This window comes from Actinia tenebrosa, unplaced genomic scaffold (genome assembly GCF_029948245.1).
Source record: "Actinia tenebrosa isolate PJP-AT-01 unplaced genomic scaffold, QUT_ActTen_1.0 PGA_scaffold3__52_contigs__length_22856419, whole genome shotgun sequence".
In the NCBI taxonomy this organism is placed as follows: Eukaryota; Metazoa; Cnidaria; class Anthozoa; order Actiniaria; family Actiniidae; genus Actinia; species Actinia tenebrosa.
In genome coordinates, this window is record NW_028292580.1 from 10,387,282 (window position 1) to 10,400,483 (window position 13,202).

General features: G+C 38.0%; 2 protein-coding genes across 2 annotated transcripts; both read right to left on the reverse strand.

The window, feature by feature from the left end:
* Positions 1 to 478: 478 nt before the first annotated feature.
* LOC116299732 (uncharacterized) lies at positions 479 to 3,600 on the reverse strand. Its single transcript, XM_089035900.1, has 5 exons — positions 2,463 to 3,600; positions 1,917 to 2,335; positions 1,660 to 1,826; positions 843 to 945; positions 479 to 766 (listed from the first exon to the last, which is right to left on the reverse strand). The coding sequence occupies exons 1-5, from the start codon at positions 3,598 to 3,600 to the stop codon at positions 479 to 481; spliced, it is 2,115 nt and encodes a 704-aa protein (XP_088892026.1).
* Positions 3,601 to 11,566: 7,966 nt separating this feature from the next.
* LOC148908505 (serine/threonine-protein kinase 3-like) lies at positions 11,567 to 12,839 on the reverse strand. Its single transcript, XM_089035217.1, has one exon. It carries the CDS (start codon positions 12,837 to 12,839, stop codon positions 11,847 to 11,849), a length of 993 nt encoding a protein of 330 aa, XP_088891343.1. The 3' UTR covers positions 11,567 to 11,846.
* Positions 12,840 to 13,202: the final 363 nt, after the last annotated feature.

The window sequence follows — 13,202 nt, forward strand, 5'->3', positions numbered from 1 at the left end:
AATTGTAAGGTGTAAATAAGTGTAGCAATTGCAAGGAATTTTAAAAAAAATAGATGGATATTTGTTACAGACATCATAAAAATACTTTCAGTATTGATTCTGTGTTTGTGAATAGCTGAATCCACTTAATACTGTTTCCATTAACAAGGTAGTTGCCTTTTTAATCATGTCTTTTTAAGTAATAACCCAATGACACCACAGCTATTAATTGGAAAATTAAACTTAGAAATATTTCATCACTTAAACTATTCACTTAAAGTTAGAAATATACTGAACGTATTTTATCTATAGCTAGAGCTATTTCATAAAAGGTTGGATACTGAATACTACATGCACTGAAAATCAAATCATTACTCATTTTATTTTCAAAAAAGAACAGCAATGCCCTTTGGCCTTGGTATGCAGTATCAAAACTTTTTCAAATTAGCTGTATGCAGTATGCAGTGTTAAACCATTAACTCTGTCTATCATCATTTACCTAGAACCTTAGTGACTCAGGAACATTATTTGAATCTCTCTTACTCTGATTCACATCAGTGCTTTTGATCAGCATTCTTCTTTGAGCAGAATTTAAACTGCTAGCATGTCTGTCATCAAGTTCATTAAAAAATGCAGAAAGGTCTTCATTTCTCCAAGGGAGAGGCCGTCTTAAAATGGAGTCATCATCCCCTGAATCATCTGATCTCATCAGGCTTATATGTGTAGCCTTTCCTTTTTCCCCTTGTTTCTCATTGTTGTTGAGTGACTGCATTCTTCTCTTTAATTTCTGTTAGGTGAGATAAAAATCATTAGCAATAATGAATTAGGGAACAAATTATTTTGGGTTTGAAAAAAATGCTTACCCTGTCCATTCTCTGGAGTTTTCTCTGTTTCTTCTTGTATGCTTCTCCCTGCTCTACTCTTTTATCCCTTTTTTGCTTGTCTTGTAAGTAGATGTAATTGCATCTGTGTCAAATAAACAAATTAATAAATAAGGCATTGGAAATAAATAGAATTTCAATTTCATATATAAATAAAATTTAAAGCTAGCTAGCCACTTTTCATCCTATTTATTATATAAATTTGATGTAAATGCTTCAGTCTGACACAAAAATCTCTTCATTTAAGTGTCTAGTCTTCTTGCGCGTTTGCATTCATTGGGGACAGACACTATCACTACAAAGCTCAAAGCTCAACACATGCTGACGCGCTTTCGTTTTTGACGTTACATTTATTCGTTTCGATTCAAAGCGATTATAGCGGTAGAAAAACTAGAAAATTACAAAAATAAAGTGTCAGTACTAGAAACAAAAAATGGAAAAGCTAAGAAAGAAGAGAAAAGGGTTACTTACATCTGTTTCCTACGGTATACTCGACGACTAATAAAATATTCAAAAAACCTAACTTAACTAGTAAAACTAAACAAAAGAAGGATTAAAGTGAAAAGAAAAAATACTCAAGGGAGAAAATAATAACGTTACTTAGTGAGCTCAAGTTTGTATAAACATTGTTCGTGTATAATTAATGTTTTTTTCAGTTCTGCTGCAACATTTCCAGGCTCCTAAACTTTGCTTTGTAAAGTTTATATCTCTTCCTTCTGATGGTAGTAGAAGAACCAACTTGTTAATCGGTCTTCGCAATGTTGAATCTTGAGTTCTTACTCTTGCGGTCCTGACGTACCCTTTTGAATCGATCTCTATATCTTGCACGATGCCCATTGGCCAGTTGTTTCTTGTAACGTTGTCTTCTTTCAGAAGGACTATATCTCCAACTTGTAGGTTTCGTCTCTTCTGAGTCCACTTTGGTCGTTCTTGTAGCGTGGTGAGATATTCTTTCTTCCATCTGCACTAGAATAAGTTTGCCAAGTATTGGATTCTGCGCCAGCGACGTCGAAGGTAGATGTCGTTGTGCTGGAATTCTCCAGGTGGATATCCTACTATGTTTGTTTTCATCGTTAAGAGCTGATTTGGTGTCAAAGGGTTCATGTCATCTGGCTCACTTGATAGCAAGGTTAAAGGTCTTGATTTAATGATAGCTTCAACTTCGCATAACAGGGTGTGAAGACATTCATCGTTCATGCGATCACCATGTTCTTTGAGTAGACCAGAAAGAATCTTTCTTATTGATCTGATCTGTCTTTCCCAGCTTCCGCCCATGTGGCTTGCATGAGGTGGGTTGAACTTCCAATCGGTACCTTGTTGGAGCAGCTTTTCTTGGATCTGTTTGTTGTCGATTTCTTGGATGGCTTGACGCAACTCTTTATCTGCACCAACGAAGTTAGTTCCATTATCGGAATAGATCTCTCTTGCAGGTCCTCTGCGGGCTATGAAGCGTCTTAGAGCTTGGATGCATGAGTCTGTGTCAAGTGAAGAAGCCAATTCAGTGTGTACAGCTCTACAGGTTAAACAGGTGAAGATGGCGCCATAACGTTTGTGATGCTTTCGTCCTTCTTTTAACGTTGAATGGCCCAAAGTAATCTAAACCAACATATGTGAACGGTGGTGCGGGATTAACACGTGCACTTGGAAGGTCTGCCATCTTCTGTTCATTCACTGGTGCTTGGATACGACGACACGTTACACACTTGAATATCAACTGTCGCGTGGCGGAATTGCCACCTATGATCCAGTACTTTTGTCTTAACTCGGATAGTACGTGTGCTCTTCCAGCATGTCCCAATCGTTCATGTACCTGACGGATAATGAGGGTTATTATATGGCTTTTCCTTGGCAGGATAATGGGGTGCTTCACTTCGTCGGGAATGTCGGCGCGATGAAGGCGTCCACCCACACGTAACAAACCTTGGCTGATGAATGGATCGAGTCGTCTGATATTGCTTGACTTTGGTATGCTTGACTTTCCTTCTTTTACCCGGCTCCGTGTGTCAACCTCTCTGTCGCTGTTAACCTCGTGAGAAAGTGCATCCATTTCCTTGCCAAAATACTGGAGTTGTACAAACTTTAAGATAGCTCTTTCAGCATCCTCTAGGTCAGCAACGGTAGGTTTCGGGACCTGCTTGATCTCTTCTTCCTTGTTACACTCCGTATTCTTCGCACATCTCCTCCTTAGCAGGGTCTTCAATCGCAGAAACACGAACACTACCCTTTTTAACTTGTACCAGCTTGAGAAGTATGAGAACAACTTGCATATGCTGTTGACTGAATCGTCTATCCTTGTTGCGTGACTGACGGTAGTGTGCTTTACCTCAATATCATCTTCGGGTATGGTTTCACAAGCGATGGGTGGCTGGCTTGGCCATTCCTCTTCATCTTTCCATAAAAAGTCTGGACCATTTAACCAACGTTGTCCGTTGATTAGGGTTGAGGTGTCGAGTCCTCTAGAGGCATCGTCGGCTGGATTCTCAGATGAAGGAACGTATTTCCATTGTCTTGAATCGGTATGAGTTCTGATTTCTTGAATTCGGTTAGCAACAAAGACCTTGAACCTCTTTTGTTCGTTGATGATGTAACGAAGGACTGTAGTGGAATCAGTATGGTAAGTCATGAGAGTTTTTTCCACATCAAGCTCTCTCATCAACAGTTGTCCAATACGAACGGAAATAGTCGCTGCGGTAAGTTCTAGTCTTGGTACCGTTGTAACTTTGATGGGCGCAAGGCACATGAACGCGCAAATCCTAGCTATTTTAAATAACTCGTGCATCAAACTTCAAGATTTTATTTCAATTCACTTTCAATACTGAAACTACACTGTAAACTTTTAGTTATCCAATATCTTGCAACTCGCTACAGGGATTGATTTACAGTTCTAATTTGTAATAATATAATTGTAACATTTCACTAATAAAACTGGAACGCAAATGTACTATCCTTGTATGAAGGGAAAATCAGGTTTACTTGTTATTTCCTTCGTCTGCAGGGTACAGGGAATCATTGGTCAGCAATGAAGCTGCTGCTGCTAAAAGACTCAAAGAATCTTCAGATGAATCTTTATTATCTGCATTGCTGGGCGTGCTAATCGTACTAGTAGCAGTGTGCGAATAATGAATTGGCGGTGTTGCGGCGCGCATAAAAGATGAATGATAAGAACTTTCTCTCTCGCTTTCACGCATTGCTAAGTTTATTTGGTAGTCCTCCTCTTCTGGTGTTTGAGGTACAGGAATGGCATAATCCACAGGTGGGGCTGAAGGACATATAGGGCCAGTTCCCGGAAAAGTCACTCCTTTCTTGGCCCATAAATCTTTAACCATACTTGATCTGTTAGTAGGACTATTAGATACACATGACCCGAGCTTCTCTTGCTTATCATGCTGCTGAATTAGTTCTTGAAGATTCTCGTTTGGCCCTGGAACAACACCATTGCAAATCTTCTCGATCTTTTTGGAATCTGTGTTGATCGCCATCCAGTTCATTATTTCTCGGCCCTTGACATATGAAATGTACTTATCCTTGTTGCTGTTAATTAACTGTGTAAGTATTCGCTGGGAAAATGTACGCTTGCTGGACTGAAGGCCTTCCTGTAAGCTTTCTAGTTCACTTTTAGATCTTTTGAGTTTTGACTTGAGCAATTGAAGTTCCGTATTCAAGTCCCTAATTTGTCGTTTTTCTTCTGGATTGCGTTTCAAATCGCCACACAGACGCGACGAAGGACAAGCTTCGCTAACGCAATTTGCGCTGTGTATGACCAGCTCTGAGGTGACATTTCGTACAAGCGGGTCTCGTATTATCTAATGGCTTGAATGAGAAGGATTCTTCAAGTGCTGAAATTTCCTGATGTTTCGCTGCAATTCCATCTTCTTGTTTTTTGATGTTTTCTTTCTTGGAACGAATAAAATTTTCAACAGGAGATCTATAAAGCTCGCTTTGTAAATTACTTTTGGAAGTAGTGGTATTAGCAAGCTGTCGTTTCGCTAATTTCTTCGGCTCAGGCAGATTTTGGTTTTCTTCGTCTTTTCTCTTAAAGGGCGCGGGTGAATGCCAGACTTCTGCTTGTGGATTAATTCTCTTCCAGTTTGCCCCATGAACGTCCTGGGCACACCTGAAGAGTTCGCTCATAAGGTTTTCTTCGAAGTTGACATAACAGCCCTCGTCATCGAGATATCTAATCCGAATCTGGTCGCAACTTATGTGATTGAATGATTTGGTAACTTCTTTAACTCTGGATAACAAGTCTAAGTAAGTTAAACCGGCAGGCGAGTAAAAAATGTCTCACATTTTTGAAAGTTATCCCCATAGTAAACTTTTATCTGATAGCACTCCATACTGAAATCTAGCGGGAAACTAATGTCACGTGACCACTTGGAGCGCTCCAAATGGTCACATGGGTTAACCGAAATTCAAAATGCGATCGATCGTTTTTTTGGCGGTGCTAACAGTTGAGTGATTTCGGTAGTAATAAGCACAATTGTTTTTCATGTGACGACACACAAATAGGTAAAGTGCAAGTTTACTCGAGTGACATCGTTTTCACATATTAAATCATGATGTTGAAGTGTTTCATGAAAATAACAAACTATAACATCAAAACTCAGTGACATACTGTTTAGTCGGAACATTTCATCAATTAGACAGAGTGATGTTTTTGACACCAATACCACTCCATAGTATAAATAGCCTCGTTTCTGTGGCATTCTTCAAGTTGTCCCAGGATTTTCCTGTCGCTCCAGGCATGTATCAGGGCTATGTATCAAGTCTCCATCTCACTCCAACTGTCACCTCTTAGACTGGTAGTTCCGAGTAAACCTACAGACCTTTCAGGGCAAATTAAACAAACTTTTAAAAAAATAAGGATATATATGATTCAAAGATTGAATTGCAAATAATTATTTTAAGTATAACTAATTACCTGCTTGAATGTTGTCCAATAAAATCAGATGCTTTTTTGTTTTTAGTCTGTTGTTCGACCTGTAACACCCGCAACGAGCAAGAACGGTTGTCGTAAAATTAATTTTTTGGCGCCAAGAGGATGCGGGCGGGCGCACTGTTCTCGCCCCAGGAATGCTCGGTTAAATTCATCGTTCTTGGATCGCTTTGTACGTTCACACATGAACTTTCCAGCTTAGAACGATCTCGGATTGAGCCGAGACCACATCATGAAGTGGACCACGTTCGATCGATCTCAGTTCGCACGCGCGCGTTCAAACTCGGTTCGCTTTTCACTTGGATCGATCTCAAAGCGATCTAACTCACTAGTGTGAAAGGGGCCTTAGATTCACTGTTTTCTCTAGAATATGTGAATAAGTACTTTCAGAAAATTAATACTGATACCGATTATATTGCTCCTAATTTTGTTAATGCTCCGGAAGGTGTAAAGGTTCCACAGATAGATCCTGATACCACCTTTAAATATCTTTCAACTTTGAAGAAAACTTCATGTGGTCCTGATGGCCTTTCATATTTGTTTTTCAAGGAATATCCTTTACAATTAGCACCCGGTCATTACACATATCTTTAATTTATCTATTAAGTGTCAGATCGTAAGTATGTGGAGGATGGCAAATATCACTCCTTGCCTAAAGAATCTCCTCTCACAAGTATGGATTAGTAAGTGTTCAAAGTACGAGTCTGATTCAGAGTCTTCTATCCCAACCGTGTTGACTCTCTTTGTGTTTGCATACATTTGATCCTCTCCAGTGATTTTTTACCGCACGCGCTGCAGCGTTTTCCCCACACAGGGCACAACTCCTTGCGGAATGCATGCACGATGAGGCAGAACTTGCATTTGGCTCCATATTGTGGTGCTCTTGGCTTGCGCTGGGGCTTAGGATTGCTTGTCCTCCCCTTTGCATTGTCTACCTTACACACAGACACAAAGTTCTCGCTTATTAGCTGATTCGGTTGAATGACAAATATCAATGCAACGTGTTAAGTCTAATTTTCGTTCTTGCAGAAGGCCCTTTCGAGCGTTAAAGGTGTATTAAAGAGACATTCAACTTTACATGGATATAAGTTGTAAGTATTAAAGGTGATTAAACTTTCATTCCCTTTAATAATCTTTAATTGTTTATTAAAGATGTAGTTAAAGGTGTATTAAAGAGACATGTACCTTAACAGAGACATAAGCTGTAAGTATTAAAAGGTGATTAAACTTTCATTCCCTTTAATGATCTTTAATTGTTTATTAGAGATATTATCAAAGATAAGGTGTTTATCTATAGGCAACCCAAGCTCTTTTTTTAGAAGGGATAAAAATACAGGCAGGTACAAAAAGTATCGATAAGAAATCGAATGTCGTATCTTGTAATTGTGTGAAAATGTTTCAATTTTTAACATGCCTTGTGTATTGATTTGGGTGTTATAAACATTTTTCATTGAATTACTTTTGTTATCTACGGCTTCTAACCTATTAAACTATGAAAAATCACTGATCCGGCACTGAATAATTTAACCAAATATTAGCTATGCCATCAAACGTTTTATTCAGGGATTCGCTCTATTAAACGAATAATAGTTTAGCAATGTCTCTAAATGATTGAGTGATATAGTGTTATGAAGCCAAAGAATAGAGTTTCTTTATCTACTAATGTAATGTGCGATTAAGGTGGCTGCCTACTTTTGAGCGTTCGAATTGAGCCCACGATGAGCGCGCACTCAAAAACCGCTGAAAAATCTACAAGATTTTATTGAAGAACCATACGCGTTTTGAGCTTCAACAGGGCAAAACCCTCAAATTTTCGACATTTTAGAAAAAGTTTAAATCAGTAACACATGAAAAAATATATTTTTGTAGGGATTTTTGTTCGACTTTATGAGATTTTTAAGAGCATATTTTTGTCGAAAATATCCATGTGTTGTAGAATGATTGACTAGCCTTCATTCGTGCAATCATAGAGTCTGCAAATGACTATTATCTTATGAATCTTAATTTTTTCTAATCACTTCCGTTGGCGCATTTTTTACTCCGAAAGCTCGTGCGTAGGCTCCCATTAAATGCTGATTATCTCGAAAACGAGCTAGGGACACCCTATTTTTCTTTCCAGATTTGGAATCAGCATTAAATTTCAATTCGGAAATAAAAGTTTAAAAAAAAGTTTAAATCAATTTCCAAAGGTAGGCAGTCACCTTAATCTACTTAAATTCAGTAAATCATCACGTCACGTCAATAATGACACGTCAATAATGACAGATCACGGAATCACGAAATAAACCGATACTAAATAAAGGAGGATTCATTCGATTCACATTGTTGTATACATTAAGCTAGTTGGTCGTTCAGTATTCAAACATGAGCTCAGTTCATTTGAATCCCACTCAGGGTTATTTATTTTGTACTCATTGTAATAAAAAAGTATCGGAATCAACGCACAGGAGACATTGAACATTTTGCGTCGTGGATCTAATGTGAGAGATGTGCCAGATGTACATGCTGAATCGTCATCTGAATCACAGAACGAGACATCAAGTAACTTCCAAGGTATGTATTATATATTGCGCTTGTGGTTTTATTAAGATATTCATCTCAAGTCCTTAACACTCGTTCTTTTTTGGAATCGGCCATGATCATACAAAGGTTTATAAATTCCCTCATGAAACGATATCATGACATGCATCCAATGTATAGCCACCTACATTATGATGCAAATTGGTTCGTGCAAATTTTGTTTTAAGTAGGACATGTGTGCTTGAAAGCGAATTGATAATGTACCCCGCATGGTACTTCAATGTTCATACTTTCCTCTTTGGGTTAGCTGCCGACTTCTTGTATTTATTTATTTATCTATGTATGCATTTATTAACTTTTATGTTATTTTGGTCGCAATCTATGTCCATGAAATAAGGTCATTTCAAATATTGCCGGCCTAGTGTCAGAGTTTTGTGTGATGGTCAAAAGTCAATAACACCATCCAATACCTATGTTAAACTAAATCTGTGTCAATCGATATCAAGTGTCACTTCTTGTTACTTACTATTTCCCACATGTATAGGCGAGAGGGAACCAGAGCCAATATCTGATGACGATCATTATCAACTGAGATTAAATAAAGAGGTAAGTTCAGACCTAGATACACTAGAATAGGGTGGGAGGGGGCACAAAAGTTTGCTTTCGGCACCAAAAATTAGATTAATTCATGCGAAATTCCTGCGGATTTGACGGGAAAATGGAATATCCCCCCCCCCCTCCTCTATAATCGAGACCTCGCTACATACGCCCTCTCCTTTATACTAGATACATTGTTATTAACTGGACATTGTTGTATACATAATTGCATGCATATTCCATTGCCGTTTCTTTTACTGAAATATTTAGTATGGAAACGAATTCCTTCGTTCGAATTATCTTTCATGGAATTACATTCCTTTTATAAATAATTCATGTTCTTGACATTTTAAAGAAAAGTGAATCAACATTAAACACTGACAGCTCAGAAGAGGTCAGCGAAGAGTACGATACAGATACTGAGGAACCAGCCATTGTTGCTAAAAGGAAGAAGCACCACTTCGTGCACTCTATTGTTCATCACATGCTTTACGTCTTGTTGATTTGGCAGAGTTTGAGCCATCTGAGTGACAACGGTCTCACTTTGTTACTACAGTTTTTTCTTCAGTTCCTTAAAATACTCAACGACCAAATTTAAAATGAGATTCTTAACGAAATAATCACCATATTCTCTATATATGGCAAGGAAATTTCTCGCTTTATACAGAGATAACTTTACTAAATATGTCTTTTGTCCAAAATGTACAGTGTTACAGCTACAATGAATGTATGAAGAATATCAATGGAAATTTCGTTAGAAAGTACTGCACCAACACATTCTATTCAAGGGGAAGGCAGAGAACGTGCAATAGCCAATTAGTTAGAAAGGTAACTTTTAAGGACAATTCGGTGAAGTTCTACCCCAATCACTACTACTGCTATAACAGCATCATAAACTCTCTTGAAAACCTGTTACAGAATGGAGATTACGCAGGCATGGCGATTGTATGGCTGACATCTATGATGGAAAACTGTGGAATGATTTTCAACAGCACAACGGACAAGATTTCCTAAAAGCTCCTAGAAACTAAGGTTTAATGTTAAATTTTGATTATTTTCTGCCCATGCAGCATCGAAAAGATTATTCAGTTGGAGTGCTATACTTAGTGTTGCTAAACCTTCCTACGAGCCGAGAGATTTAAATGGGAGAACGTTATATTTGTAGGCATTATTCCGTATATGGAGTATGAAGCCAAATCTCTTAACGAGTTTCTTAAACCTGCAACAGGAGGGAATTTTGCACGCGCACGCGCCGAAATGCTTGACTGAACACGAGTGCATACCCAGATGAGCAAGAATACTGCATTGTTTACCTATTTAATGTAATATTTTTACCCTAATTTACCTGGTCAACTAATATGATGAAAAGAGAGATGAGTTTTCTTTACAGAATGGACTTTTTAGCGCGAAGAAAACACTGCAAAAGTGTCATGGCTGCTTTCGTTGTCCATACAACACAAGTGAAATACTCTCAATTAATATTCAGTGCCAGAGGTACATCGTATGGATATGGATACACATGGCAAGAGTTTATTAATAATCATAATATCTTGGTCAACCCTTAACTATATACAAAAAGTATCCTTATTCTTTATCAAATCACTTACATGTTCAAATTTTAGTAAATGTTCGAGTAGCAATCACTCTAAAACTAGACGCTATCTCCACCTCCTGTGTTGGTTTTTTATAACCAGAAATCCTTCTTCATTCGAAAAATACAGGTTATTTTAGAGAGAAAAATCGGCTTCAAGGTGTATTTACATTGTTTTTGGGGGGAGTTTGAAGCCTATGTTATAACTATATCTTCCTTTTACGAGAAGCATCAGGCTAATCAAAATTCTTTTGCCATTTTTTTATGTGGCTTTGCATAACGAGCTTCATAGTACTTTGAAAAACAGGCCTCCTGCTGATGTCCGTTCCCTGAGAGGACCAACATCGGCAGGGGTCAAACAGAAAGTGCGTTTCATGAATTAGGGCGTAGGTGTTGGTTTTTACACTTCGAGCGTAACCTTTTGAGTATTGAATGTCAGCAAATGCGATTAAATCTTATCAATGTTTTTATTCAAAACATTATGGCAACACAAAGTTTATAAAGTCTCCTTGCAATTAGCTTGTTTACAATTTTTCTGTGAACAGTTTTGAATATTCTAAACATTGTTCTCGACTCGTGTAGGAATGTTATTTTAAACGTATGGTGTTTGAAGTATTTTGAAAAGTTATTTCTCAGCTTTTTGTTACATGGTGTAACTTAAAACATTATTGTGACCATAGTTAATAGAGAGGACCTCTGTTGTGACTGAACATTAGCGAGTAAAGTATTTGCGTGCTTAGTTTTCTAATGAATTCGGGCATCAGTCCTTCGTCAAAGTTGAAAGCAAAATAATCCGTTTGCATCGACGATTTACTCTCTAGTTCGGTCACGAGAGCTAGAATATCTTAGATATGGACAACTCAGAAAAGCTTTTAAAGTGCATATGAAACGGAAAAATTTTAATCTTAATGTGTAGTTTATTGGCATTAATAAGAATATCACGGTTAAATTTGTTATTAAAAAAATATTTCTCTAGAAATTCAAGAAAATTTAGCACAAGTGGTGACGTCATTTTGTTTACAAGTCTCCAGTTTTAGTTGCAAATACGTGAAATATGTTTGAATGTAGAATAGATATAGAAATATGCTTTTGAAACTAATTTCATTACGATATATTGATTATTACTTACAAACTATACATTTTGGACGATGAAATATTTTCGTGTCATATACACGATGGAAAAACTAAATTCTAAAAAGCTCATACATTCAGTCAAATTCCGTCATTTTTGCCCTATTTGGTACCACCGTGAATCGCATTTATAAAAGTCTTATATTCATCGCCCATGTAGCAATAATGTAAAATACAGCCTCTATTAATAACTACCCTTCCCAAAATCGGTTTAATAAAGCTCAGCGCAACGTGGCCTTGCTTCAACGGAAGGCGAAAGACATAGTGTGACTAAATGAGGAAGCTCCTCAAACTTACATTTTAGATATATTTGCTCGACGATTTTAGCGAAGCTAAAAATGTCACTCGCGACGGACTGTCCCGCGCGTCCCTCAACGATTTCGGGAGCGATGTGCGGATACTTTTTCTTGTATCTAACTTGTTCTTCAAGAGATGAGGTCTTGGGTCCCATTGGATTCGAAATTGGTCGGCTTTTGCCAAAGTCGATTATTACCGGTGTGAGAACGGTACCCCGTTTGTCCAACAACACATTGTTCGATTTTAGATCGTTATGTAGAAATCCAACACTGTGTATATGTTGCAAAGCCTCGGCTGTCTTAATCATGATCGCATCCCATTCTCGTTTCTTCGCTACCAGTTTGGAGTGCAGAGCTCGAAGGAGTGTGAGGCTATCACATCCATTACCATGGAACTGTAGCACCAGTCTGTATGGAGTGCTTTTGCTACAAATACCAAACAGCAGTGGCAGACCTGGATGATCACCAAGCTTAGTGATGATGTTCGCCTCATTCAGAAGCTCATTGTGCGTGCGTTTTTTTGCGTCTTCTTTCGTTTCTTGATCGCTGCTGTGGATTTGAAGTTCCTTGACCACGACAGTTATGCCTCTGTAAAACGCCAGAAAACACGAACCATAACTGCCGCTGCCCAAATGCTTCTTGGTACGCACAATGTGGTTGGAATTTATCTCTTTAACTGCAACGTCTTTAGTAGGAAGTCGGAGTTTCTTCTTCGGCGGTTCTGGCGCATGTGGCTCCTCTCCCTGTTCCTCTAGAACTTTGGAATCATTAGCTCGCATGGCTATCAACTGTTCTGCTCTTTCCTCAATTCTTCTCTCTCTATCTTTCCTTCTCTCCTCTGCCTCTTTTTCTCTCTTTCTCTGCAGCCATCTTTGTCGTTTTGCCTTTCTTCTATTTTTATGGTTCATCGTCGTCTTTCACTCAAATCCAAAACAGTATGGCCTAGAGTTAGACCGATGCACGTTGGCGAATGACTCAACATCCGTTTCAGCTACTAGAGTAATGGGAGCTTTGGATTTGTTAAGGGAGAAAACATTTTTCAATCAGGATGTAATAGCTTTGATTAATTATTTTCTCCTAAACTAACTTATTTTGCTTTGGTAAAAGTATATAAAAACCGAACTTTGACCTTTAAAGAATTCAGTAAGACTTGTCCAAGTTAACCTAACAATTTTTCTAATTCAACCACATTTACGTGGCATATATATTTTCAAGTTCGGCGATATTCTCAACACTTATTGTTGTTTCCGTAAAGTGTTATTCGTGACTGT

Excerpts from the sequence above, each read along its gene's own strand:
- LOC148908505 (XM_089035217.1), bottom strand. The coding sequence starts at position 12,839 with ATGAACCATAAAAATAGAAGAAAGGCAAAACGACAAAGATGGCTGCAG.
- LOC116299732 (XM_089035900.1), bottom strand. The coding sequence starts at position 3,600 with ATGTGCCTTGCGCCCATCAAAGTTACAACGGTACCAAGACTAGAACTT. Across the intron at positions 2,336-2,462 it reads ACCACCGTTCACATATGTTG|ACTCATGCATCCAAGCTCTA; the intron begins GTTTAGATTACT and ends CACTTGACACAG. Across the intron at positions 767-842 it reads AACTCCAGAGAATGGACAGG|AAATTAAAGAGAAGAATGCA; the intron begins GTAAGCATTTTT and ends CTCACCTAACAG.